A 27,262-nucleotide genomic window follows, 5' to 3' on the forward strand; every position below is an offset into this window, starting at 1 on the left:
CTTTTGATGGAGTTTGATTTACCGTGCTTCGGGCGTTCGGTGTGTGGGTGAGGATGTGTATGCAAGTGGGCAAGGATGGATGGAGGATGGAGGGATGCAAGCAAGCGAGCAGTAAGGTAAGAAGGCAGGCAGGCATCAAGTGGGTACTAGATTTCATACCGGTCTGCCTATGGATTGAGATTTTTGGATGCTATCTATGCTACGCGTTTACTTGACAGGCATGAGGATGGTCTGGTTATGGTGGCTGAGGCGGGAAGCAGGGAGGACATGTCATGGGTAGGTAAAGGAAGGTAAGGATGAGAGATGCGAGGAGCATGATCATGATCAGGACAACATAATGGGATTGTTTGTCTGGCTTCCCCTGCTCCGGGGAGTGGTTTGATCCGTGAACTGTTGGTCGACTACTTCGGAGGGATGGTGGGAAGATGGGAATGGACTGGCTTGTGCATTTTCTGCACACGGTATATCGAGGGGTATAGTTTACCCCAAGGATACTTGCTTCCCTATGCTACCGCGGTTCAATATACAGTACAACCCCATCACCTCTACGGTAGTTCTTGCCAGAGAAGATGAATTCTTCCACTGTACGCCACCATCAATCATCGCATTACTACACCCTCCCCATCCCCAGCAGAGCCCACCAAAAGAGACCGAGCGATGACAGAGAACCAAACAACCTCGGACTACCTGCATCATCAACCTCATTTTCCAACTTCTCCCAACACAGGCAACCCCTCAACATCCCAAAGACAGGATGGAATACAAACAAGAACTCCCCTCTAACTAAACTAAACTAACCTACATCAGGCGAATCCCCCAGCCAGCTCCGCACGACAACCGTTTGATCCCAAATTCCACGCTTTCGCAACAAGATCACCACCAGCTACCAAGAAAGCAAACAGCGGAAGATGAAAAGAAAAAAAAAACCGCACGATCTAGTCTAGCTGACAACGAACCCTCGCAAACAATATCCTCCCCCCCTCCCGGTTTCTGAAATGCCTAACGGTATACCGGTGCAGTAGAAAATCAGGATATGATGATCGGCATTCATCACGCAGAAAGACGAGCGAGGCAACCGCAACACAATCTGCAGTCGTGAGGACATCATCCCCCCCCCCTTACTGTCAGTATGGAGTGACCGGTTTCAAATGGAGGTTTGGTTTGGCAATAATCTCGCTCGTCGAGGAATTGCGGGATTCGTTGCTTCGTTCTGCGGGGGATGTTTGTTTCCTTCCGCTCTTGCTTCAAATGCTTCTCAGCTCATCGTCGGAGGATATCAAGCTATGGAGACTGTCCCGCGAGAGGCTGGAGAGCAGAGGCCGAGAAGGAAGAGGGATGTCCCAAATGCGTCTATCTGGAAATCAGACAACGGGCTCATTGCTGCTCTGAGATTATACTTCATTCGGCAATACTCTCCATCCAATTGATCTACTACCGAGACACTATAACTGACAGATAAGATTCAACTATACCGGGGTCGTGATGGGTGAGTGGTCGCTCTGATGCTTCCATTCCCCATTTCCGTTCGTTTCGCACTCGATTCATTGGCTTGCAATCAAACCACACTGCTTATCACCTACCCAAGACATCCTCTGGCTGTCGTCCGATCCTCCCGTGTCAGATCAGGGATAGGAGATGATGGTGGCGGCCACTTTCGGGCATCGTCTAGACACCAAAAAAATGCGAAGGGAATGAGACAGGGTGGCTGAGGTGAAAACCCCTGGTCCCCTGTCTTCCCGTCGAGTCCCTGTTGCTTCAACCCTCGTACGAGGGTCAGACCTCAACTCAAGCGACAGGTTCATCCAATAGTTCGGTAAGGAGATGCCAGATCGGTCGGCTACCCTGCCCACATCAGAAAATTGGGGTCTGCCGGAATCATGTTTGATTCTGCGCAAACGCTGGGCAGAGATTCTAAACTGCACCGGTAATATACTATAGACAAACATGAGACATGCATGGCGTCGTTAAAAAGTAAATGTATATACTGTAGGAATGCCACCCAGGGAAAGGATCGTCCTGATCACCTGCAGAAGAAACCAAGGCCAATCCTCTGTCTTCCACCAGAACTCAAATCCAACCATGCTGCACGACACCAACAATCATAGCCACATGTACAAGTCAACTCTGCTCACCAGGCGCTCTTCGGCTGACCGGATTCGGTCGGCTGTAGCACAAGGTATCGGATACCCACGATTTGGGTGTTGGTCTCCCTGAGCACGCGCAGCAGCATAGCCAGTCAGCAACATAGTCGGGTAGCACAGTGTCACCATGGCTTGCACATAGTCAGAAGACCAGATGGCATCTGTCCTCCGTCGACCGCCGAGGATATTTGGCAGAAGCTTTTCCATTCCTGGGCTCTCCTCAAATTATAGCACCGTAGGACGGTACACTGCATGCGGTAGACCCAGTTGGCATTGAGATAGTCTCAATTGCTTGATCGCCCCAGCGCACTCGTACAGACAGCTAATGCACCTTCTGTAATAGTCGAATCATGAACCGCCCTTCTTGTCCAGAGCCTTGTCGTTACGCATTCTGTTGTCGTTCGCGACGATCGTGTCGCTCCTGATTGGTACTGAGATAAGATCACATGGCCATCGGAGATATCATTATACAGAGACCAGCAAGAAGAGAAAGCGAATCTCGAATGAGGAAATCTTCCGACTGGTACCCAGTTCACGCCGCTGCTCTGGCGGGATCCGCCGGGGCTTTCGGGATGGACTTAGACTCAGATGATGCTTCAATGGCCAACGGCGATTCATCCGAGCCATCATCTTCATCGTCACTCGAAGAGTCGACCTTGCGTCCGCGGCGACGGTCTTCCTCGCGACGTCGACGTTTTTCTTGAATATACTCATGGTAACGAGCATCTAGCTAGTTGTCAGTATGCAGACTCTTCTCCGAACCAAGGTTCTTGGCACATACCTCGAATCTCCTGCGTTTTGACGGCGTACGCTTGAATCTCTTCCTTGCTCAGGACACGCAAAACAATCACATATTCAGAACGTTCCTCAAAACGTTCGCGGCCGAGCTCCAAGGCAGCAGGGTTGACCAGTCGCCTATCAATTTTTGTCCACCTAGCACCTGGAGGAATGCCCTTTTTGTGAGCATCTTTCAGAGGTGCCACGCCTTCTCGCACAGGGTTTGGCTCTTCGGGAAATTTGGCACGTGGCGGCTTCAGGATACCCTTGGGGGCAGGGGGATCCTGATCCTTCGCGGCTGCCGATTCATGCTTCTTCAACTCATCAGGGGAACTGAGCCTTTCCTGCTTGGTACCATCCTTGGCCGATGTGTCCTCTGTACGACGTCTCGACTGTGATCGAGGACGAGGAGCACGATTCACAGTCAGGTACTGAGATACCCGGTCGCTGCTGCTCGCTGAGGCGTCAGAGCCATCTCGCCTTCTATGTGCCGAAGGTTCGCGTCGGTATTTCTTTAAGTCCTCGTCGGATGTATATGAATCGGAGTCGCTCTCGTCACGACGTCGGGACCGTCGTCTCCGGGATCGACTATGGTGTCGCCTGTTTTCGTCCTCACGACCCACGTCACGGGAACGATGGTGTTCGGTCCGAGGAGAAAGCCCATAATCAAAGTCATCAGGGTATCCTAGAACAGCGGTTCCCAGTCCAGTGCTCGTCCCGGAGATGACTGAAGCCTTAGATGAGGACTTCCGTGATGAACGATCGTCACGAGAGTACCGATCGTCATCATGTCGTCGATGCCGGCGACGACGGTGACGATGATCTTCGTGCTCCGACCGGTAAGAAGAGTAACCCTCATCAACGTCCTGGTGCAAGGAAACAGGGACTCTTTGAAGTGACCGCCGTCGAGCGTTCGAGCTCTCTGCATCGCTGTCAGCTGAACCATAGGTTGAGCGGCGCACACGGCCCCCTTGGTCAATGCGATCAAACCCTCTCTGTGATGGAGGCGGTCCCAGTGCCCGAGATTCTTTTCTCGATTGCAATTGAGGGTCATCCGGGCCAGTCAAGCTGAGGGGTCTATCCCTGTGATAAGCACGCTGATCACGGCGCATTCTGGCAGCAGAGTCCTTCTCAAATTGTTCACGAGGGTTCGTGTAGGAATAGGCATCATAATCATCAATGTCTTCTCCTTTTCGAAGACCCCCGGTCGGCGGATAACGCCAGCGAGGGCTGTGTTCATAGGCCGGGTAGGCATTGTGAGGGATCCGTGCCATGGCCATCTTGTCCGTCAGGTCTAGACGGCCAGTATCACTTGCATAATCGGTGCTGGAAGGATGATGACGTCGGTGGTGTCTGTGCGAAGATGCGGGAACCACGTAGCGGTCTTGGGCTCGCTGCGGGCTTGGAGACCGGTGATGACTCGGAATTATCACGGGAGATGCCCTGGAGAGAGGGGATCCAGAGGCATCATATCGACCGGGAGCGTACTGGATTTCGACAGCGGAGGCGGTATTGCTCCTCTGCCTTGGGCGGATAGCGTACTCAGTCCTCAATTTGGTCGAGTGGCCGGGGTCACGGTACGTTGTCGAGGAGATCGGTTGTGCCTCCAATCGCGGCTCTCGCGCATATCGTGAATCGTAGGATGGGATGTAGTTGACATCGGGGTGATAGCCTGAGTGTGCAGAGCGATTGGTGAGATCGTATGGATCGTAGGAAGAACTGAGCTGCACAGTGCCGGTGGAGGCGCGCATGGGATCCATCATACGCGAGCCGTTGGGAGACATGGGCCGGTAACGCACAGCGGGACCCATATTCTGTACCCTTGCAGACAGCAACAAACGAGATCCGACCGGGAGAACGTAGCAGATGGATGACAATGTAGGGGGTCACAAAAACTCTGTGACGTCCTGAAGGATAAATTGGGAGCAATCGGAGAGGTAGAAATCACTGCCGGAAAAATAGAAACACGGAAACGAAAAAGAAAGGTTGGTGGATTGGGAAGAGAAAGAAAAAAAAGGTTATTTTGGGCACCAGGCCAGAAAGCTATAGAAGATGACGATAAAAGCCCGAAGGGCGAAAAGATCTCCGGATAAGAACACAGCACCCGACAAGCTCGATAGCACCAGAGACAGAGAAGGAAAAACTCAAGTCAATTGAGCTTGATGCCTGAAGCCACAGGCCACCAGACCGAGGACCGGGAGGGCGGGCAACACCTAATATATGAAAGGCTGGCAAGCACGGACTGATGAAACTGGGAAATTTGACAGTGGATCAAGGGGGAGGGGTTGAGAATGACTGAGGGGTCAGTCTAGGAGACAAGAAATTGATCAGAATGAAATGAAGATTTGAAGCAGAAGAGCACTGCTTACAGCAAAGCACAGAGACCCGGAGACCCTGGAGCTGTGATCGTCACCCGTTTGAGAATGGAAGAAGGTGTGACGCAAGACACTGGAGAAGTCTCCAGTGCACACAAATCAGAGGAAGATTGATACCAATCCACTTTCACCAAGACACACTCCATACGAGAGCGGATATGAACGGAATCCCCACTTGCGAACAAGTGCAGAGAGTGTACGGAGTAGACCACGCGAGTTTGCGATTGTCTGATCAAGAAGAGGCTGGCGCGAGAAGAGTGAAGATGAGTTGAAGAATGAGAAAGACGTCCAAGTTCTTTCAAGGTTATACTATCTGGTAAGGCAAGTGGTCGAATATACGAGAGGGAGGAACAATGGAAAGATGATGGATGATGGAGGGAAGCAAGCAAGCAATGCCTGCTTGAGTAAGCCGAAAGAAGAACTCAATGGAGAGAGAACCCGGCCTGACAAGCCTAAGGCAGCCACAGCCAGGAATAGTGGGAAATCTGGTGAAAAATGGCAGGCAGGAAAACGTGCAGCCAACCACGGTTGACTCTCGGCTCTCCCGCCACGGTCCGTGATTGGTTTGAACCAAGTTTACGCTTACTTCATCCACGGGCCATACATTCAACCTTCCGTCCATTGACAATTTGACATTGGATGGAGTCAATGGACTGTTCAACTGTCTTGGACTCTTGGTTTTTCTTGGTCATTTCCAGGCCTCTCCAGGCTCTCTCTTTCGCTGTCTGTCTCGTCCTAGTGGAGACTATCCAATTTCTCTTACACTCATGGAATTGTTCTTCCCTAACCGAGAACAATAGGACCTTCGAGTCCCCATACACACAAGACTACTGTATCAAATCCCCCACTATCCGCAATTCCACCCCTCCCCCCCCCCCCTTTCCCTCCCCTCTTTCTTTCTGCTTTTTTTTCACCAACTAGGGGTAGATGGGACACTAATACACTAAGCTATGGTAGAGTTATTCTCAAGTCGATTCTCAAGATTCGAATCCAACCCAACCCTACTCCCATTTCCAGTCCTCGTGGCCCGGCTAATTACCCGGTGCCGTTACCCACCACGTTACGACTCGCCAAGCAAGGAGAGCGGATGACATCACGCCGAACAAGTTTGAGGCCGTCGGCATGTTGCTCATGGCCCCATTTCGGAGCCGACCACCATCAGCCCGAGTAACATTAAAGGGCTGTGAATGGTCCGAATTCATACCAGTGGGGTATGGCGGGCTTTCTAGAAGGACAGGAAGGCGACCAGTCTGAAGCAGTCCAGTCCAGCGCTCACAGCCTCGCAAGCAAGCCCCCCCCCCCCGCCCGCCTCTAGACTGGGCTGAACGCCCACCACTAACACTGGGTACCGTCGATCCAGGGGGCGGTGCTCGATCACAGTTGCTCAATGGATCTTGCTTGCAGTCTATCTGTGTCAACTGCGGACCTCTATGTACACCCGGATCCGCCCCGCGGGTCTTCTCGAACACTGACATTGGTCTTCTCGAACACTGACATTGGTCTTCGAAGACCCAAGAACCGGGAACGCTGTGCCCTGCAGTGGCCCCGGTCGCAGACGGTGCTGTGTCGGCCTCGTGGCAGGCCCGAAGAGTCGGCCCTCGAAAGGCCCTGGCCGGGTTCTGCTGTCAAGCGAGTGACCAGGAGAGCCTTCACATGTCTTGGGCAAATTTTGCCCTTTCTGAAACAACGGCGACCTTCTGCTCTGGTCAAGAGATGGCCCTTGCTACTGCTATTACCCACCTCCGCCGCTTCATGAATTGCTTCACGAGCCGGCCCGAGTGCGCGATTTACGTTGCGTGCCTCAGTGTCTATTTTCAACCTACTAACCGAGATGACTGGAGTCTATCCTTACATGTCCTTGTCCCCGCCACATCGCAAGAAAGCATCCCGAAACGAATGTGACACGGGAGGGAGGACTGTACTGAAACAAGTCCTAGTAAGTCATCCCGGTGAGATCTTCGTTGCACGGAATCTTAAATTATGATAATCTATCATCACGGGGTTTTAAATCAACCCCCCTCCTTCTCCCCTTGAATTCCTTATTTCCTCCATGTTTCTGAAGATATCTCTCTGAGATACAGCGTGCGCATCTCTTTCTCGAGTGATCCTGCTAAGAAAGCTGAGCTGTCAGGTACCATGCTTGGAATTTATGTACAGCTGACCGTTCCGAGGCCAATCACGGCAAGAACAGAGGAGACTCATCTGTCACCACAAGGCTGATACATTGCCTGCCCTACCGGCCTGAATTCTGCAGGCTTAAACCTACCGCATTGGACTCACGTTCATTGGCACAATTGTACTTTCACTGCCGTGACAATCTTCCTTTGACTCACAACTGCATAGATTATATCAGGCGTCTAATTTTTATCACCTTTGACCTTGAAAGAGGCTTGCCTGCAAAGGCCCATTCTCGGCCTCTAGTCGTGGTTTAATCGCCTGGGTGGTGAAGCTTGAGCTAGACCAGCATCAAGATCCTCTTGAGTGGTTGGTAAACCGATTCTCCTCAGCTGCGATGGTGGCTAGGGCTCTATCGTGTCGCAGCCCAAGTTTCCCCGGGTGCATGACGTTTGGATCATGAGCATCTCAACGATGACCTATGATGCAGTCGTGCAGGAGAGTCTCCCATCCTTTGACACAGGGAATGAAAACATTAAAGCTTCACAATGGAGATCCGGCACGTCTTCCATCTTTGACCTTGAGCATCAACAAGGGTGCAACAGCCTTCTTATCAATTGAAAGCAGACACAACAGACAATATTGTTCACAACTCTACAGATCCATATCGATCTAGCTCAAATACCCTTCCATAACATCGTTGCTAACAACTTCCCCAAAAGGGGCTTTCCAAGTCACTTAACTGTGATCACCACAATCCCTCAGTAATGGTCTACTGGCCCCAAGAACTCTCTCGCGCCACAGCCAGGAGCTTCAACACCCATGTCTATACTCCCCCTAGCGCTGCTAGACCATCTGTGGCCGACTGGTGGATTTGCTGTGCCTGTGGCTCGGAGAACAACCCTGCATTGAGCTCCGGCCGATGCACAGTTTTGTAACCACGCAGCTTGTCATTCCTGTCAACAAGCATAGCCGTGCTCAGTATGGGGTCAATCCACGGTTTTGCTCTACATGGCTTGACGATACACTCATCCATCCGCATAGGAATGTGATCCTCCTACACCCCTCACCTCTGATCACATCCTCCATGGCATGTACAATGCGTCTCCAACCTCAAATTCTACTTCTGCTACACAGGTGGCATTCATGTATTATCGCAACTTTCTCTGGGGATGTCTTCCTCTTTAGCATTTATACGTTCTGGCCTTGTCATTTCATTTTCAATTATATACATGTCTTTCATAGACTTCAGCGATTGAATTTCGAGTGTTCTCGTTGGAGCAGACCCTTAGACAAGCCGCGACACGACTCTCGTCGCGTCTCCATCTTAACCTTTTCGAGCGCACCCACAAGTAGAAGCTGACATTTATAGCAGTCAAGATACAGGCAGATGCTGCCCGCAAGCAAGCCCACCAAGTTATCTAGTTCTGAGATAGTTGCACCCACATCCCATGCATGCACGTATTGCTCCAAGGCAGCCAGCCCATCTGAACGGCCAAACCCAGCTCCACCAGGGCAGACTGCGCACTTTCCGTCGGCGGTGTCAGGGGAGATGAGAACGACTACTAGTATGTGTCATTTAGAAGATTTCTGCTTGTGCTCCAGTTAAGTTGGTGGGGGCTCTGGAGGGAATGTACTGGAGGCGGGTATCTCGACGACAATGTCGGGTATATATATCTCGGCAAGTGGGGGCCGAATTCTAAGACGGAAATTGGGTATGCTTCATCACACAACACGACCCCGACGGTACTCCTCATGCAGTACTAGTATTAATTCAATTAGCCCGAGTAGAAGTAGAATCGAGAGCTCTCTATACACATGACAAAAAGACCGGTGCGCCTGATCACCAAGTTGGACATGACAAGGTCTAACCTGAAAGAAAAGAAAAAATAGAGAAGGAAAGAGTCCCAGCCGCAGGCTGAGCTTCAGATCAACGTAATCAAAATCGATAGTTTTATGGGACCAAGCCAGTCTCTCGCGCTTAGCGTTCTACAAGCTCAGGTACGTTTAAGGACGAGTCTCATCCAAAGCTGGCTTCTCAAGCCCAGCCTCTCGCTTCAGGCGCGACACCACAGGTCCAAATTCAAAGAAGCTGTCGGAGTCCTTACGGACGGCGCATGGACTCTGCTTGAGTGGCACAAACCAGTCGATGATGTTGTAGCCAAGCACCTGCTGGAGGTTCTTGAAGGGGCTTCCGAGGTCGAATGGGTTCTCTCCGGGTAGGGTTTGGAGGATTGCGAAGATGTGTTGTTCCCCAGGCGGCTGATAGTTCTTCTGGGTCTCAGGAGTGAGGGGCATCGGGGGTAAGGGGTACGTGATGGTGCGGAAGGTCGGGGCCCAGCGAGAGTCGGGATTGAGTCGACCGAGCAGATGGTTCGGCACGCGAATGGCCAGAGTCCACACAGCCGACCGACGATTGATGTTTTCGATCGTCGTCAGGTTCAGCATGGCGAGTTGCATAGAGCTGAGGGTCATTCCAAAAGTGAAGAGTCCAAAGAAACCGCTCCTAAATGATGATGTCAGTACAGTTGAGGGGTATGAAGAGGGAGGCGAGGTGAAGACTCACAATCCAATTCCAACAGCCAGATGAGGATTCGCACCGCCAGTCTGTTCAGAAAAAACAGTTTAGTGGAGAATTCCGTTGAAGCTACATCGCAACCATACCTGGCGTTTGATCTCGGCAGTAAACACCGCACAAACAACTAAGCAAAAAATGCAATAGAGCGCAGTGTAGAACACGAATTGAATGAAGAATTTGAAGGACGTCTCAGAAACCACTCCTCCGACCCTGCAAGCTGAGTTAGTACTACCACATAGACAAGGCATATCTGGGAGAAATCCTCACCATGGGCAGAAATGATCCATCTTGCGAACACACCGGTCGACCTCCCGACAATGGTGAGTCCGATCAGGCTTGAAATGACAACATGTGGAGCAGTATAAAGGTCGGCCATCCGGCTGGCAAACAAAAACGTCTTTGGTGTAAAAGGTCTCCATCCCATGTGTATCCCAGGGAGTCATGCCCCCATCAGCGGTCGAGTCGGCCCCACTCTCCACATCTCTGTCCATCGCATTAGCCTTTTCCGCACTTGTATGCCGTCGATGTCTCTTCTTCTTTCGATGATGGCGACCTGATGACTGGGGTGGTGCAGGCTCAGCCTCTGCGGGCGGAGGAGCTTTTCGCGGCAGTAGCCCGGCATTCCAGGTCACAGTATGCAAGAGTCGCATGTATGTTGTCAGAACGAGCAGGAGAAGGATGTAGTAGACCACGAGGATGGCGATTCCCGCGCCAGTGCGACTGTCGCGGTCATACTTGGAAAGGGGATGGATCAGATAGTCGACTATAGGAACGCTTAGTAAACCAGTTCAGCCAACGAATTCTCGTCTGAAAGAACTCACTGCATAAGGGCTTGGTGATTGCGTAGGATGCATATATAAAGACACATAGTAAGAATGGAGGGATGGCCCTGGCGACCGCTAGATTGATGCGCCTGTCAGGCCGCGCCATTGGAAGTTAACCGCGAGACGGGTTGCAGGCACCTCCGCATCGGAGAATTGTCGGGGTCGGCAGGGGTCGCTCTAGCCTGCAAATGTATCCATATTCTTGAGTCTAGACAGGCAATAAGTATGTACAGTCGGGACCCGAGTAGAAGAGATAAAAGGCAATCGCCCTGGCGGTGCCTGATGAACGAGGATGGATGGGCACGGGGGGGGAGAGATTGGGGATTGGGGATCTTGATTCCGACCAAGCACGTGGTTTGCAAACTAGGCAAACATGGCTCATGATGTCATGTCACATGACAGGGCTTATCGCTCGAGTAACTTGATAGATGCTCCATTCCAACTTCCCCCTCCTTAGACTACATAGCGTATTACTTTTGATTCATTTTTCTCACGGTGAAAATTGCTGCGCTATACAGGTCTCACACTATAGAATGGTTTCAGTGACTGACAATGAACTTTGGCCCCAATCTCCCGCTCAATGCATGACGATATCATAAACCGGGATGTGAGTTATGACCTCGAGGCTCAAGCCGGCAACCCCGGAATCGCTCATTTGTTTGTCGAGCGTGAGACACACGTGTCTAGTGCGGCTCAACTAGTGATTGTCCTAGATCGGTACTAAGATCCGTCCTCTCGGCCACAAGCTATCCGCGCACTGGTCAAAGGCTTCATTTTTTTTTTTTTTTTTGCCTGCCCAAACCAAACTAAATCCCTCTCCTCGTGGATTGTCTTAAACTGTGGAGACGTTTCATCCATGTGGTAGCCTATGTATGTGAAAGCCATAATTGTATCCTTTAAGAGCTGGAAGTGGGGGGAGTGAGTAACGATAGTCGTAATGGAACTCTGGGGACGCTGAGATCCTGCTTTCGCAAGCCCCGTTGAAGTTGCCAGCTATGACGCGCAGAGGAAAGCGGTTTGCCAGGGGTCACACGGAATCACCTCCACGGCATACCGGTGATATGACTATGAGTAATAGTGACAAGTAGAGCTGAATTCTGAAGTAAGGCTGCCAGAACCAGCCGGGGCAATGAGAACATCCAGTAGGCAGAGGTCGAATGAGAAGCGATCATTACAACTGGGCTTTCGAGCCGTGAAGAAGAGAATTGGGGCGAATCGGTTTCAAGGCACACCAGACACGAGGGGCTATAGAGGCCAAGCGTCATGATCAAAGTCGGGGACTCCGAACAATACTAGTTAGTAGTAGTAACGACTGAGAGTCAAGGGGAGGGACAAAGGACAAAGGTCCGATGGGAAACGGATCGAAACATTAGCAATAATGCAGCGTGGAGAAAATGGAGAAAATGAAAGTGAGTAATGAGCGCGAGCGAGCGATCAGTCATCGCGATGGTTACCAAACGTCATTTGCAAAAGCGCATGTGCCACACGACGGGCGTTGATGGCTTAGGCAGAACTAGTACGGGTGCCTGCTTATTCGTAGAAAGCCCGGCGTTCGTTGACCGACAGAATCGTCACGAGCAAGCAGAAGACTCCTCCTAAAACCCAGGGAGATAGACGGTAAGAGTCAGAGCTTCGCATTGCATCTAGAACTCGATCTCTGGGCAAGGTTGCCTGAATCCACGGGCACGGGATGACCACCAAGTGGAGCTCGTTCCCAGGCCTCAGCCAGGCAGCACAGCACAGCACGCGATTATCAAAATGATATTCCAGCCAAGAATGGATGAGTAACGAGGATGTCGTGAGTAGGTTCGGCTGCGGGAAGAGGAAAGGAGAAGAATAAGCAAGCCAATTTGAAATCAAAATAATAATCAATTTTCAAAATAAAAATAAAATGGAAGATAATGAAAGGAGAGTGAGTGAGTGAGTGAGTGAGTGCAAGTAAATTGAGCCTTGAGTATTAAGTGGGTTTCCTCAGGGGGAAAAAACGAGAAAACAGTTAGTCGTCAGTTAGTTAGTAGGAACGGATAATTAGTTTACTACTTACTACTCACTACCAGACAGAGAGACAGCCTGGAGGACGGGCGGAGTGGACGGGCAACCGAAAACGAGCCTCCATTTTCCAAGCCTCGCTCGCCGGGATTCCGCTACTGCGATGATACCCGGTGGACCCTTGCGAAATGTCGATTTGACTCAACTGGCGCGCATATCTTACGATGTGCCCATGCAAGCTATTCCAGAATGATTCAAACTGACAGCACTCGACAGCTGATAGTTCAAACCGCCAAATGGTCCCGGCTTTTCCCTCCCAATCCACCTGGCACTGCTGCAAGCCTGCAACCCACCCAAACCCCTTCCTTCCCCCCATTCCCATTCCCCCCAAAAGCAATGGAGATTTGCCAAGCCACCTTGACGATGATCGACTCTGAAATGGCCCCGGGCTCTGATCAGGTATAGCACCTGCTTATGACAGAGATGAAGACAAGCCTAGTTCTCAAGGGCGCCTTTTTGTTTTTTTGTTTTGTGCAATCAGCCACAATGGCAGCTCAGGACGCCTTGTCTGAATCATCGCTAGCGTCGTCGCTCTTTCACTTTCTCACTTGTTGTAACATCCTAAGATCGCTTAAATACAGCGGCACAGTCCTCAGGATGGACTTCATCTCTATTTCCTACACACAATACATCCTACAGAATCGTTGACACTTGCAACTCATCCGCTGTCATCGCCTCCCTGCTTCTATACAAGCTTGACTTCAACCACAACTACCTACCACCATCAACATACCTACTATCATCAATTTAGTCACCTATCAAGCTTCTCATTCAATCATGCCTGGTTTCTGGACTTGCTGTACCTGCCTTCACGGCCTTCACCAGATCGATATTCATACAGAGTGCCTGCAGTGCGGCCACCAACGCTGCCCCAGCTGCCCTGTCGACAACCGCGACGCCGATATGTCGTTGCACAGTTGCCACGAGATGTCGCCGTACCCTTCTACTCCAGCACACTCAGCCTGCGCACACTCGCTAGACGCTCCCAGGCACAGACACGTGCCGTCGATGATGGACTGCCGAAACCCGATCCCTCAGCCACTATCAGTCTTCGGTGACGTACGGCGTCCCTTCCTGCAGGACCTGGCCGGCCAGCGACTTCCAGAGGATCGGGCGCAGACGCGGGGGAACCTGTACTTCTGCTGCCAGTGTGGCGATGGGCCAAAACTGTATCAGAACCAGCCCCGTTGTGTGATGTGCCAGCACGTTGCCTGCTCCAATTGCACGCCGGTGAAATAGATCTACGACTACGTTGTGATGTTGAAGGTAAGGCCGACCCGGAGCGTTCTCCACAAGCTCGGTGGTCAGAGAGCTAGTCATCCGCAGAACTCAAGAGAGGCTATGCTATCTGTGTCTCAAGGCCAAATTATTATTATTTTCTAATTTCTGACGTCGTTTTGAGCGTTTCTCATCATGAGTTGCATGAAACATGAAACAGACATGACCAGGAGTCACGGGCCGTTTGCATTTTGCGATTTTTTCTTTTTCCTTTTCGATGTTAAACTGATCTTGCATGAGCGGGTGCATATACCACGATACATTTTCTACTGTCAGCTTTGGGCCTTTTTTTGTTTTCTTTTTCTGTCTTTTTTCTTGGTTGAACTTTCGTTTCTGCGCGACTGTACTAAATATACGGCTTAGACTGGGGCGGCTGCCGAATTGAGCAAGCGGGCCTTGCTCGATCGTGCAGCCGCGAGGAACGCCTTGGTTTACGGATGGTGGATTTGTGGGGGTTTAGATTTTTTTTTGTTCTGTTTGTTTAAATTGACGATCTCCTTCTCTCCTCTGTTCTATGAGTTCTATGATTATTGTTATGGAGTGGTATTTCTCCTTTCTATTACTCAGACTAGATTTTTTCGGGCCGCAGCAATGTAACACCTCTATCTTTTTTATCATCGGTTGATTTCTAGTAAATCAATAGTTGACTTAGTGAGTTGACTACTATATCTTAGTTATGCTTTTTAGGGTACGAGGTACCCGTGGGTCCCGCATTTCTGGCAGGCAGAGAACAGACAGACGCCTTGTTGCCTGGCGTAGGAGGGGACTGGATGGAACTAGGGTTTCGGGTCCTGCCCGTATGTTGTTGTCGACAAGTTGCTGTCTAAACTTACTCCGTAGTCAGCAGCTTCGGTCATCAGTGTAGGAGTATACTGTCTCGTCCTCCTGGCGTGAATTTTGTCAGAGAGACTAACTAATTTAGACTTGCCGGGCCCGGGTCAGGTCACGGGCCATGACGACAAGTGACATGGGTATATCAATGGAAGATGATGTTGTTGTATGTAAGCTTCCTTTTTCGCAGGTTTGTAAGCCTAGGAGCGTTTCCGCCATGCGAAAAAAAACCCGCTTAACTAATGTGTCGTATCTAACATTTGTCAGGTTCGTTCACCCCCAGTCACTAACAAAACTAAGCACCCGGGATCCCGACACTTGGTGTAATGTGTATCGATCCAAGCAAAAATAATTATAGTAGCAGCAACTATGCTCATCTCACACACACAGCCCTGGAAGATAGTGTGCGAAAGAAAAACCCGAAGCCAGGGGAACACAGAAACTTGGGGCTGACTGCATTGCACACTGTCCTGCACTGTCCTGCACTGCACTATGCTGCGAAGATGGTTCCGCACGTGTTGGAGATCTCTTTTTTTGTTGTGTTGTGTACAAAAATCAAATTGGGACTAAACTTTTCCATCTGGGCTATGCGGATCGATGCAGTGGATGATGGGGGACGAACCCCGTATTCCAGACTTTTTTAGATAATGGGCGTTTTACGCAAAACCGTTTGCCTACCATTTTTTTTTCTCTATATCATTTTCTCCTCGTGCATGTGCCATCTTAGAATGGCATGGTGTAGCTTTTCCCCATCTTTTTTTTTATTGAATTTTCTCGCCGAGCCGCAAAAAGTCTTGGTGCGGAAATCTTCCGCTATGACTGGCTACCCTTCAAGGTCGGGGAAGCGAAAGAGGTATAGATTAGATGAGGCCGGGGTTGGGGGGCCTGAGGCTTAGGAAAAATGGAAAGGGGATGGGAGTTACGGGCAAGGAAGAGGGGGGGGGAGGTGGTGGCATGGATGGGAATGCAGATCATGCAGCCACAACCTCGATGACCGTCAATCCGGGATACTAGATAACTTACCAGGTAGTCTAGTAAGCAAACACCAACAAAGTCCCACCGCCCTTTCTCTCGGTATCCGTATGCAATTAACCCTATGGTTGGGGGAAAACTGGCGGTCTCGCGTCTGTCTGGCTGTGGCCGCAGGATTTTCTTGAGTGGTTCAGCTCGCGAGGACTGGCTGCAGTAGTGTGTAGTTTGAGCGTGGTCGAATACGGATGGGGGAAAGTGTAAGCACAGGAACTTAAGAGAGAGAAGCATGACAGGTGCCTCGAGTTTGGCTTCCAAGCATTCCAAAGGAGTCATGGGCGGCAGGGCTGAGTAGAACTTTAGGTTTGGTGGATAAAAAAAAGTGGACCATCGTCATTGGGTTTGGAGGGGGGGATTCGATTTTCTCCGACCTCGACGCGGTCGCACTGCTAACTTTTTCTGGTAATCTCTTCTTTCCATATCTGAAGTTCAGCTTTCGAGAATCAATAGATGAACAGAGAATCTAATAGACAGACAGCCTTAGGGGACAGAACTGGTTGTGTACTAAAGCCCGCAATGTCGGGTTGCCATTGGCCCATTCGCGTAGATGGTCCCCGCTATTCAGCTCGCTGGGAACTCCGGAGTATGGACATAGAGTAAACTTGGACACATGGTTACTCTGCGTTTGGGGCCGTCTCTCTCTCAATCTTTTCCTGGTGGTATCTTTGGACCCTCTCTCGTTGCTCCGGTTCAATCGATCCAGATCAGTGTACAGCCTTTGGCCCAGCCCGAACACGGGTCAAACGGTGTGTCTCGGACTCGGAGAGAAAAGCCACATGGTGTGATCTTGATATGATTAGGCTTAACGCTCCTTTCCACGTTTTTCTTTCTTCATGGCTCACCCATTCCCGAGGGGGCCAAAAATCTTCTCAACGCTCACATCCACAGAGTCACACACACACACACCTTCTAGTGGGTTTCAGAGTCTTCTCTTGCCTGCGGTGATCACTGCCTGCATGTACGACCTCCAATATCCCCGAACTGGTAAGCAATGCGGTTCCGAGCCCGCGACTATATTCTGACCTGTGTAAGACGTCTGACCTCCCACCTTTCTTGTCGTTTCTGCAACTCAACGCTTCTCCGGCATCCTATTTGTGTTCCTTACTCGATGATATCGACAAGCGATCCGCCACTAAGCCTGATCCAGTCTGACGGACTGTTGCTATGTTTATATTTCTCCCTTTAACCGCTGCGCCAAGCTAAATATTCCCTGCCCACCACGTTGCACGCGAACAGCAAGGCACAGGAAGTCTTTTTCTGGAACTGCGTGGTCAAGTCTCCTGTCAGCACTACTGACTCCCTCCGGGCACACCTTTCGGGATGGATACTGAGAAGGAGAAAGAGGAGTGCAGAGAGAGGTAGAGTGTGCAATACTGACTCCCATTATCCCCGAGTACTACCAATCTGCATCATCATGAAGTATGGCTTAGCCCTTTAGAGCAGAAGAAGTTGAACAGTTACCCCACCACTGGACTGGAGTCGTTTGGGGGCCGCCGGTACGGTACTTGATACGCAGGTTCCGCGGAGAGGATAGTTTCAGCTGCGGTATACCTCGACCACATGTAGTGCCTGTTTTCCCGCCCACCCGCCCGCCCGCCATGCGATGCTCTACTAGTAACGTTACTGTCCTCAGTACTTCGTCATGGCGCTGCATTTCTCCACATTGAGATATCACCAATTTCAGATGATCGCTGATCATGTCGTGTCACTTCACACAGTTCCATGCGGTTTCCAATTGTCTTCCTTTACTGCCCCCATTCTTTACGAGCTTCTATTCTCGTGGTTACTGTCATTGTTGTTGAGGTTATACAGAACGCTCATAGTCCTTCGTAGTCACTGTCTAGTCAACATCTACACTATCTTTGCGATCAATCACAAAAGATGAACCCAAGCTCAACCACCATCCCAACCATGTCTCGCTTTTTTTTTTTTTTCTTCTTCTACATTTCCCTTCATACAGACACCTCTCCCTCTCCCTTCTTGCCTAACACCACAACCCTCCCACTTTCTTTTTCCTACACCTTATTTATTTATATCTAAGACAAAAACCACATCAAGCATCGTCACATGCCTCAAGCTCAAGCCCCAGCATACACCTGCATCCATTCATACCAAACACAACCAACCAGAACCCCAAACCAGCAAAAGAGAATGACGACAATAACAACAAAAAAAACATACGCAAGCAACGCTTCATCTTGCCTGCGTGCCTGAGTCACAAACCCCCAGGTCACAAGATCACAGATGACTCAACCAGTGCATAAGCGACCCATCACTACGGAGGAGTTCACTCTTCTCCTGTTCAATTACAGGTTCTGTGCACTCAACTGACTTGAGTCAACTTTAGTGCAAACGCAACGCGGCTAGCTAGCGTGGATGGATACCTGGGTTATTATGTTTGTGGTAGGTTTCAAAAACACTGCCACAATTTCTTTGTCGTTCCCCCCCTCCCCCCCTCTCCCCTGCCTTAATAGTGCACTTAACTTGGATTAAGAGGGTCTAGTATACAAAATGTTGAACATCAGTTCCGGGACCGGACCGTGGGTGCGGGTGAGGGGTGAGGGTTTTTTTTCTTTGGGTTGTCTGGACTGGATGGGATTTCCCATGTAATGCGCCCGACAGCTGGAGTTGACTCGACTACTAGGTAGGTACTCGGCACTCCGCGTAGTTAGTTACTGGATGTAGTAAGGTACTCGGTCATCATGCCCTCGGGGATCCCGAAATAGAGTCCACCTCCAAGTACGTATACCTCTGAATTTCAGAAGGGTTAGGGTACTGCACGGTCGCGTGTGGTGTGCCTTGCAGAGACGGGGCAAGGGGAAGAAGAAAGAAGCCCGGGGCACCCAAGGGCGCCGCGCCGCGCCGTGCCCGGGATGCGCGGGCTGCTACTCTACTGCTGCTCCTGGCTGTGTGTCTGGGCTCCACGAGGCACTGCGGCACTTACTCGCTGGGCGTCTTGTCTTTGCGGAGACTCGTTAGGCCAGGTGTAGAGAAAGGCTAGTCTACTGCGGACAGCACCTAACCCCCTAGTATGCCCGGGTGGTTGCAGCAGGGTGGATGCCTCCTTTTTCGACGCCAAGGTGCAATGTCGTAGTCTACCGCTACACTACTTGGACTTGGCTAAGTGCTAATGAACTTGTCGCTAGACGCCCGAGCGGACGCTCCACGCGAAGGCGGCTGTGTCGCTTGTTAGTCTGCTTGACTGCTTGGATCTAGGTGGGACTGACGGACCTGACGTAGTTTGCGTGCATTCCTTGGTTGGCGAACTAGCATCAGGCTCTGGAGAGGGGGATCGCTTGGGAAGCTCCTTCTGAGACAAGGCAGAGTGGAATACATGCTAAGGTACGATTCGAGATGGTGGGTGGGTGGTCTTGCCCGAAAGAAAAGTATCAAAAACTTCAATAAGAACTATGTATGTACTGTACTGGACTGTACTGTACTTCTTTCCTATGAACCCTGCTGTCTGCACAGCCCTATGACATCGGACTGTCGTGGATCGTCAATGTAGATAGGATCGCATCCCGTACCATTGGAAAACCTGGTCAACTACTGGCGTTGCCATCACTCTCGCTAAGTCAGACCCTAAGTCTCCAGGCTTGCTGTCGTGTCGTAACGTGGGAAAAGTTGCTTTACGCCCACTTCGGTTAAGAGGCAAAGACAAGGTGAAGAGAAAATGATTCCGTCCAACGCCGGGCTCGTGCTTTTATATGCCAAATAGCAAAGAGGAAAAAAAAAGTAGATAAGATAACAGCGTGATGCCCCTGGTAGTCGCTCTTGCTCAATAAGAGATGCCAGACCTCAAACGTTCAAAAAGAGGAAAGCCGGGGTTGCTTGTCCTTGGTGAAGATGGTGGTGGAGGTGATGGAGAAGGGAAATAAGGGGAAAGGCTTTCAGGTATAGCTCAATGCTGGGACAGCAAGCGGCAGATATCTACCTGCACAGCTCCTGAGTGCATGAATGCATCGCACCTCACCTTGTTCAAAGAATGAGTAATCTTGGCTGTTGCATGTTCCATGTCGGGGGTTACAATGGCAAGATCCGCGAAGGGTCTTGGAGGAAGCGTCTACGGTATGCGGCTATTTCCGCAGCCACGGTGCTAAAGTCTTTCACCTTGTCGCGTCGCATGTCGTTGATGATCTGCTTCAGTCCGGCAATGTATTCATCTTTCTCTTCGGGGGTTTTGCCCTCGCGGAGAGAGCCCATTTGGACCAGGATTTTGTCATCTGTCGAGGTTAACAAGCCTGTGTGTCAGCATCCGCACAATGCAAATCCGACCAACAGATCGAGTCACGATAGGGGATCAAGGGACAGAGAACAACAGCAGGAGAGTTGTGGTGAAAGGGAAAGGGGTCATGGGAAGATTGACACAAATAACCAGAGCCAGAGATGGCAAAGTCAATGTTCAGATCATCAAGGGATAAGTCTGCGAATAATGGTTTGAATCTGTCGACGCACCGCTAAGAGACATGTCTCGGAAGTGTTGAAATTCGCAGGATCGATCGTTGCAGACACCCCCCGCAGCCTCAAATGGACACAGGTATTTCATGGGGTCAATGTTGTGACTATATGTCAGAGAACGATAGCCATGCGTAACATTTTCAACGTAGCTTGGGTGGTAGCGGTAAGCCTTGAAATGCTTTAGTGGACTATCGTATTGGGTGAATGTGGTCAGGCTGTCATAGGAATCCCGCTCATTCTACTACTCATTAGCTTTATATTATTGGCGGTGACTGAGGAGCCTCGCACATCCAAAGGGCTGATTCGAGCAAAACTGCGTGGTTGGTGAACAGCCAAGCCCTGGTCATTTTCAGTTAGCGGCTCGCTAGCCTTAGTAACCTCGTTCGATGGAGATTCAGAATCGTCGGTAGGCTCAACAGGAGCAGGAGAAGCAGGACTAAAAGGGGGTGAATAAGCGGAACCGGCTGGGCTTGCAGTCAATTCTGGCTCTGGAGGCTCATAGGCATCCGATACAGACGATTCACGAGATCCTCGGCCCTTTACTTCAGGTGCTGATTCCTCCATATTTTCATCGGACATGATATTGGCCTGGGATTCGGCATTAGTGAGTTGCGATTGCTTTAGCGAGGGGTCATCCGATTCCGACTCGGCCGGGGTTGCCTGCTCAATCTCTGGCGCCTGGTCGTCATTGGCCTCAGGTTCCGCAGTGGCTGGCGCAGAGCTTCGGGCTACTGATTCTTCCGACGCGACCGACGCGGAATCGTCGCTTTCGCTATCGCTATCGCTGGATTCGTCCATCGACGAACTCATCGAATCAGACGACGAAGTAGCCATTTGCTCTTCGTCAGCATCATCCATGACAGTATCTTTCTCATGTTCCGCATTAGATACTGCAACGTCCGAAGTAGATGCATAGTCTCTAGAAGGTACAGCTTCGTAATGCACGGGCACTTGGGCACTTGTTGGCTCGGGAACCTGATCTATGATAGGTCGAGGAGGCAATTCATGGGTAGTTGCTAAGCACGGTTCAATTAGTGGGCTACATTCGCCATGACAAAATCTTCAATGTCACAATAAACGAAAGATACAAGGAGGACTTACCAGGGAGTTCTGAGTTTGCGGGTTCTTCAGTCTGCGTTTGACGGAGAGCTAACTCGATGTCATCAAGCGTCACGCCCTGCAACTCCTGGCCAAGAGCTTCTAATTCAAGTAAAAGCTGCTGGCGACCTTCTTTTCCCTTGGTGATTTGAGATAAAAGAGAGTTCTGCTCCTGATTCACCTCGGCCAGCCTTGCCTCGGACTTATTTATTTCGTGATCCAGGGCAGGGATACCAGACTCAATATCCTGCTTCCGCAAGAGCTTGGCTCTCATCTCTTCTAGTTTAAGAGCATCTCTAGGAAGTGAAGATATTTGGTCCACGAGCTGGGAGGTAGCCTCGTCAAGATTGGGCACCTGAGTTGCATTGGTGTTCTCAAGGATGGCGACATCAGCCGTCACTGAATCAACAGTGGGCGGTGGCAAGTCCAGAGCACGAGGGGACTGGGTGCGACTCGCTGCTAGCTTCGCCTTTTTCCGTTCCTCAAGTTCGGCAATCCGACGGTGCATCGCCTTGATTTCCAAATCCTTGCGGCGAAGATGCTCCTGGTGCTCCTGATCGTGATTCCGTCCATTAGGAGTGACCGACGTAGAGAAACCCTGACTGAGTGATGTTGCTGGGCGCTGAGGTAATGAATCTGTGGTCATCGGAGTACTCCGAAGAAGTCTCTCGACGTCCTGCGACACGTTTCCTGCTAGCATATCAACGTCCATGCTATCATTCTCGTCATCCCCATAAAACTCATCGTCGCTGATGTCGATGATAAGCCTCGCAGGTTCAGCAACGACATGGCTTGACCCGTTCCCGAATGACTTCTTAGGCATAGGAATGGGTTCATCGAAGTCAGAAGCTCGCGGTCTCTTGCGTTGATTGGTGCGTGTTTGGGTATCTGTATTGGCAACATGCTGAACAGGCGCAGCACTCGACTCTTCCGTGATTACAGGTTCCTGGGTCTCAGTCATGAAAAGCCCTGGAATACGGGATTGGGGTGAAAATTCCGGGTCCGGCGGGCGCTCAGGCAAAGGGTGCTGAATTGGAGTCAAGTTCGCGGCCTGTGGGGTATCTGGATTATTGCTGTTGTGCTCTTCATTTGGCTCAGATGGCGTAGAATCTGGCTGCGATTTCTGCAAAGTCCTCATTAACCCTTGTTTCTTGAGTTGTTCAATTCTTTGTCTGGCGAGTTCGGTTTGTGCTTTATTCTTCTCCTTAACGCGCGCTTCTTTCTCTAGCGTCGGAGCGTCGCGCGAGGGAAGTATCGTCATTTTGCCGGTATCAAGAACGTTCGAGCTCGGAGGAGGTATGGTTTCTTTCGTAGCTTCGGTCTGTGACGGCGTGGATGTGGAGGTCTTGGCCGCCTTCGCAGCAAGCATACGGGCAATGACTTCCTTCCGCTCCATTGGTTTGCCTGCTACAGCCTGCTGTGTAGATGGGGGAGGTGAGACAACAACATCCATAGGGTCTTGCTGCGCAGCAGCCTCCGGAGAAGTCGCAACCTTGGTTACTGTTTGATCTAGCCCGTGCCCTGCAGTACGACCACTTTTGGAGGAGGTTGAAACGGGTGATTTTGAATCGACATCAGGTTGCGGAGTAGGAATTTTGATGCCAACGTCCTCGTAAAGTTGACGAAGAACAAGGGGGTCAATGCCTTCTCTCACCAATTCATGGTATCGAATATTGTGAGGAGCTAAACTCAGAAGAGCCCCTTGGGCCTGAACGCGCAACTGAGCCGTGGGCTTCGCGTCGAACCATAGTCGGTCTGGAAGATCGTTCTTCGCTGGGTCGTATGTGTTGTCGCTGAGTAATTTTGACGCAGCGGCAATATCGAAGCCAATAGTGTTCGGACAGGGAGATTCAGCACGTATTGTAAGAGCAGGGTTATAAGCTGCTAGAATGTAAGCAAGATAGATCAAAGAGATGAAGGGTAGGTGACATACGAGAGCCGCTGCTCCGAGATGACGAAAGATCTTCCAATGGGCTCTCGGTACTTGTTACGTTCAATGCTCCCTTCTGAGTATCTCTAGAGGATATGGGTACGGAAGAACTTGCGGTGTCTAGGACGTTGGCGCCAGGTAGGTTTCGAGAATAGGCGCGCATGCTGCTCACTTCTCCATTCACTTTCAGGTGTTCTTGCATATCTTTTAGCGGTCGTGACGATGCAGCAGCTGTTTCGGATCCCTTTGGTTGGGACGGTAGGTCATCTCCATCAGTAAGCTCGCCTTCTTCACGATCCAGGTCCATGTTGGAGTTGGATGTGCTCGAAACTTGTGAATCCGCTGGAGTCGAGATCTCTTGACCAAGGCGGGGCTGTGGACCACTCGGTGTATAGCCGGATTGGTGCATAGCAGGGGCGGAAGGCGCTGGAATAGAGGGATATCTCAGAGGCGGCATTTGAATCGGAGGAAATGGCGGGGGTGGGAATGGAGAAGAGGTGAACGGGGCCATGAAGCCGAATAGCGGCGGCGGTATTTGTCCATGCGCGCCCGGGCCTCCGAGCCCCGGCAGATGTGAGTTGGCCATATGGCTATCTTGATTACCAGGAAGCGCAGCTCCTTCGGAGTGGGATGGTGGAACGGGAGTCTGGTTGTGAATATAGGGAAAATGATGATGAGGAAGTAAGGAAGGCATGGATGAGGAGGGGGTCGGGTTTGACGGAGGCCACTGATGTGGTGTATGATTTGGTCCCGCGAAGGAGGGTGTCGGAGGGTAGTTTGACATGGTTAGAGGGCGAATGGACAGTTAAGCATGCAAAAGGTGACTGGAGGTATCTTCTGGACTGAGTAAGTAAAAGAGCAGCTTTCAAAAGTCTACAGCGTAGGTTTCAGGTATCGCACATCGGATGGAGGGAGGTGGGTGGGACTAAAGTAATAATCACCGCCGAGTCATGAAAGGAGGAAAGAAAAGTCGCGTCGGGGAGAGAACCTGCAGCGCACTTTGGCTATAACATGAAGGCATCTATGCCATATGCGGAGTAAGCACGTATCCTTACTTGATTAGTGAAGATAACGCGACTACCGAGTGAAGCCGAGTGATGCAAAAGGGAGAAGAGTAGATGAAAGACAGGTAGTAGGTAAGTTTAGCGTATGTGTAACGGAAGGGGAGGTTGAGTCTCGCTCCAGACCTTCAGAGTTCAGACTCTCCCGAAAAAGATCTCGGGTCACGTGGTGTGACGGATGCACAACCGATGCGGACTAGCAGCCGATCTGCACCCGCGGGAACGAGGAACGAGGGACATAAACAAACAGACGGAGAGGTGGAGCTGGTCAGTCAGTCAGTGACGAAGCTGGCTGGTGGTGACGCTCCAAGTCTACCTAACTTACTACCTTACACACTCCACTCCTTGTTTCTCTCGATCTAATCTTACATTTCCCTTTCCCATTTCTCCCACTCCCACCTTTTCAATTTCAAGGTTCCCACCCTGTCTCCCCTCTTCTGCTTCCCTTCTTCCAATTCGGCCTGCATGCTTGGCTAAGAGGCTACTAGACAGCTCTTTCCTTGGGCTTTCCTCGTCACCATATCGTCCTGTTGCTATTGTTATGATTACACGACCCTCTTGTTGAATAATGTTTCATTGTTGAATTAACTACGACATGCTTCCCTCTCAATCCAATGGCTCTCCCAAACGAGTCAATCCTTTCAGTCGCGCCACGCCATCGCCGTCTTCCTCTCCCAACCAGCAGGCAAGAGGGCTGCGCCCCAAGTCTGCTGTCGTTACATCGCCCAGTAAATTCCAAGAGGCACGAGGGCATTTCCGAAATGCTTCGTCGGTCTCGCAAGCATCTACTTCTCTAGTACCTCGACCTGGACTTCGCCAGAGATCGGGCTCGTTGAGGAATGATGCTGCGTCTGGGACCTTTGCGCCGGAGTTCATAAAGACAGAAGAGCTCCGGCGCGGAGCTGATCAGATCCGGGGTCTGGAAGGCGACAATGACTTCTCGGGGAACAAATATGTCTGGCTACGTGACCCTGAGAAGGCATTCGTACGGGGACTGGTGCTGGAGGAAGATGAAGGTGGTCGGCTGCTAGTTCAGACCGACGATGGAGAGGTATTTTTGCTTTGTATGATGGGCCCGAGACGCATTAGCTGACTTTCACAGCAACGAGAGGTCGAAGTCGACCAAGTGGACAAGGTCAACCCGGCGAAGTTCGACAAGGCTGATGATATGGCCGAATTGACGCATCTAAATGAGGCCTCGGTGGTCCACAACCTGCATACTCGATACCAAGCCGATCTCATATATGTGAGTAGCTGAATGCGATCTCGAATCCCATGCTTGTTTGAGCTAACTTGCCATTTGCTAGACATATTCGGGTCTATTCCTTGTTACCATCAACCCATACTGTCCTCTGCCAATTTACTCCAACGAATATGTCAAGATGTACAAAGGACGAAATCGAGATGAAAACCGCCCCCACATATTTGCTATGGCGGACGAAGCATTTCGTAATTTGGTTGAGGAAGGAGAGAACCAGAGCATTCTGGTCACGTAAGTTCAATTCCAATGATGGTCAGGGAACCTGGTTGGAATTAGAGCTGACGACGATATCAAGAGGAGAGTCAGGCGCAGGTAAGACTGAGAACACCAAGAAGGTTATCCAGTATCTTGCAGCCGTTGCGACTACGGATACGCCCTACGCTCGGTCAGGAAATAAGCACTTGTCGACATTGTCACAGCAAATTCTTCGCGCGAATCCGATTCTCGAAGCATTTGGTAACGCGCAAACTGTTCGGAATAACAACTCCTCTCGTTTCGGCAAGTTCATCAGGATTGAATTCTCTCGAGCTGGCCAGATATCAGGCGCGTCCATTAATTGGTACCTCCTTGAGAAGTCTCGCGTTGTGAAACCAAATGCAAACGAGAGAAACTACCACATATTTTACCAGCTTCTGAAAGGTGCAGACCAGAAGTTGAAAGAATCGCTGCTCTTGTCGGACTTGCAGATCCAGGATTTCGCGTACACCAGAGATGGTAACGAGACGATTGCAGGGGTCTCCGATGAGGAGGAGTGGAATCTGTTGGTTGAAGCGTTCCACGTAATGAACTTTTCAGATGAGGATCAGATGTGCATCTTGCGCACGATCGCCGCCGTTCTTCACTTAGGGAACGTGACAATTGTGAAGGCAAGCTTGCGGGCCGATCAAGCTGCCCTGGCCCCCGACTCATTGAACAGTATAGAAAGGGCCTGTCATTTGCTTGGCATCGCACCGGAGCCTTTCGTCAAAGGGTTGCTACATCCGAGAGTTAAGGCGGGACGTGAGTGGGTGGAGAAGGTTCAAACTCCGGAGCAGGTCCGGCTTGCTCTTGATGCCCTGGCTAAGGGTATCTACGAGCGTGGTTTTGGTAACCTTGTTGACCGCATCAACGGCCAACTCGACCGTAGCACGGTCACCGCTGATGACAGTTACTTCATTGGTGTTCTTGATATTGCTGGTTTCGAGATTTTCGAGAACAACAGTTTCGAACAACTGTGTATCAATTACACCAATGAGAAACTTCAACAGTTCTTCAACCACCATATGTTCGTCCTAGAGCAGGAGGAATACGCAAGAGAGCAGATCGAGTGGCAATTCATTGACTTCGGGAAAGACCTGCAGCCAACAATCGACTTGATTGAGTTGACCAACCCCATCGGCATCTTCTCTTGCTTGGATGAAGACTGCGTCATGCCAAAGGCCACTGACAAAACCTTCACCGAAAAGCTACACTCGCTT

The 27,262-nt window shown here is 50.7% G+C and overlaps 7 protein-coding genes across 7 annotated transcripts; 4 read left to right on the forward strand and 3 right to left on the reverse strand.

The window, feature by feature from the left end:
* The first annotated feature begins 972 nt into the window (after positions 1-972).
* BO82DRAFT_209803 (uncharacterized protein) lies at positions 973-1,563 on the forward strand. Its single transcript, XM_025630675.1, has 2 exons — positions 973-1,405; positions 1,461-1,563. The coding sequence occupies exons 1-2, from the start codon at positions 1,149-1,151 to the stop codon at positions 1,501-1,503; spliced, it is 300 nt and encodes a 99-aa protein (XP_025494928.1). The 5' UTR covers positions 973-1,148; the 3' UTR covers positions 1,504-1,563.
* Positions 1,564-2,792: 1,229 nt separating this feature from the next.
* On the reverse strand, positions 2,793-5,014 carry BO82DRAFT_351539 (uncharacterized protein). Its single transcript, XM_025634453.1, has one exon. It carries the CDS (start codon positions 4,727-4,729, stop codon positions 2,879-2,881), a length of 1,851 nt encoding a protein of 616 aa, XP_025494929.1. The 5' UTR covers positions 4,730-5,014; the 3' UTR covers positions 2,793-2,878.
* Positions 5,015-7,869: 2,855 nt separating this feature from the next.
* On the forward strand, positions 7,870-8,611 carry BO82DRAFT_351542 (uncharacterized protein). Its single transcript, XM_025634454.1, has one exon. The coding sequence runs from the start codon at positions 8,176-8,178 to the stop codon at positions 8,344-8,346; it is 171 nt and encodes a 56-aa protein (XP_025494930.1). The 5' UTR covers positions 7,870-8,175; the 3' UTR covers positions 8,347-8,611.
* Positions 8,612-9,164: 553 nt separating this feature from the next.
* BO82DRAFT_351543 (DHHC family palmitoyltransferase) lies at positions 9,165-11,098 on the reverse strand. The gene is made up of 5 exons (XM_025634455.1): positions 10,808-11,098; positions 10,254-10,749; positions 10,073-10,196; positions 9,975-10,015; positions 9,165-9,914 (listed from the first exon to the last, which is right to left on the reverse strand). The coding sequence occupies exons 1-5, from the start codon at positions 10,914-10,916 to the stop codon at positions 9,416-9,418; spliced, it is 1,269 nt and encodes a 422-aa protein (XP_025494931.1). The 5' UTR covers positions 10,917-11,098; the 3' UTR covers positions 9,165-9,415.
* A 2,047-nt stretch (positions 11,099-13,145) lies between these two features.
* On the forward strand, positions 13,146-15,031 carry BO82DRAFT_389762 (uncharacterized protein; the record flags this gene model as incomplete). The annotated part of the gene is made up of 4 exons (XM_025638471.1): positions 13,146-14,048; positions 14,099-14,125; positions 14,825-14,934; positions 14,978-15,031. Exons 1-4 carry the CDS (start codon positions 13,637-13,639, stop codon positions 15,029-15,031), a joined length of 603 nt encoding a protein of 200 aa, XP_025494932.1. The 5' UTR covers positions 13,146-13,636.
* A 5,520-nt stretch (positions 15,032-20,551) lies between these two features.
* Positions 20,552-24,413, reverse strand: BO82DRAFT_209898 (uncharacterized protein). Its single transcript, XM_025630676.1, has 3 exons — positions 23,487-24,413; positions 21,557-23,434; positions 20,552-21,471 (listed from the first exon to the last, which is right to left on the reverse strand). Exons 1-3 carry the CDS (start codon positions 24,265-24,267, stop codon positions 20,666-20,668), a joined length of 3,465 nt encoding a protein of 1,154 aa, XP_025494933.1. The 5' UTR covers positions 24,268-24,413; the 3' UTR covers positions 20,552-20,665.
* A 430-nt stretch (positions 24,414-24,843) lies between these two features.
* Positions 24,844-25,782, forward strand: BO82DRAFT_209918 (uncharacterized protein). The gene has a single exon (XM_025630677.1). It carries the CDS (start codon positions 25,140-25,142, stop codon positions 25,635-25,637), a length of 498 nt encoding a protein of 165 aa, XP_025494934.1. The 5' UTR covers positions 24,844-25,139; the 3' UTR covers positions 25,638-25,782.
* The last annotated feature ends 1,480 nt before the right edge of the window (positions 25,783-27,262 follow it).

Source organism: Aspergillus uvarum (assembly GCF_003184745.1).
Source record: "Aspergillus uvarum CBS 121591 unplaced genomic scaffold BO82scaffold_9, whole genome shotgun sequence".
NCBI classification, from domain to species: Eukaryota; Fungi; Ascomycota; class Eurotiomycetes; order Eurotiales; family Aspergillaceae; genus Aspergillus; species Aspergillus uvarum.

Excerpts from the sequence above, each read along its gene's own strand:
- BO82DRAFT_209803 (XM_025630675.1), top strand. The coding sequence starts at position 1,149 with ATGGAGGTTTGGTTTGGCAATAATCTCGCTCGTCGAGGAATTGCGGGA. Across the intron at positions 1,406-1,460 it reads CTGAGATTATACTTCATTCG|ATTCAACTATACCGGGGTCG; the intron begins GCAATACTCTCC and ends CTGACAGATAAG.
- BO82DRAFT_351539 (XM_025634453.1), bottom strand. The coding sequence starts at position 4,729 with ATGGGTCCCGCTGTGCGTTACCGGCCCATGTCTCCCAACGGCTCGCGT.
- BO82DRAFT_351542 (XM_025634454.1), top strand. The coding sequence starts at position 8,176 with ATGGTCTACTGGCCCCAAGAACTCTCTCGCGCCACAGCCAGGAGCTTC.
- BO82DRAFT_351543 (XM_025634455.1), bottom strand. The coding sequence starts at position 10,916 with ATGGCGCGGCCTGACAGGCGCATCAATCTAGCGGTCGCCAGGGCCATC. Across the intron at positions 10,750-10,807 it reads AATCACCAAGCCCTTATGCA|TCGACTATCTGATCCATCCC; the intron begins GTGAGTTCTTTC and ends GCGTTCCTATAG. Across the intron at positions 10,016-10,072 it reads CTGCCGAGATCAAACGCCAG|ACTGGCGGTGCGAATCCTCA; the intron begins GTATGGTTGCGA and ends TTTTCTGAACAG.
- BO82DRAFT_209898 (XM_025630676.1), bottom strand. The coding sequence starts at position 24,267 with ATGTCAAACTACCCTCCGACACCCTCCTTCGCGGGACCAAATCATACA. Across the intron at positions 23,435-23,486 it reads ATCTCGGAGCAGCGGCTCTC|CTTATAACCCTGCTCTTACA; the intron begins GTATGTCACCTA and ends ACATTCTAGCAG. Across the intron at positions 21,472-21,556 it reads CGCAAACTCAGAACTCCCTG|CAACTACCCATGAATTGCCT; the intron begins GTAAGTCCTCCT and ends AACCGTGCTTAG.
- BO82DRAFT_209918 (XM_025630677.1), top strand. The coding sequence starts at position 25,140 with ATGCTTCCCTCTCAATCCAATGGCTCTCCCAAACGAGTCAATCCTTTC.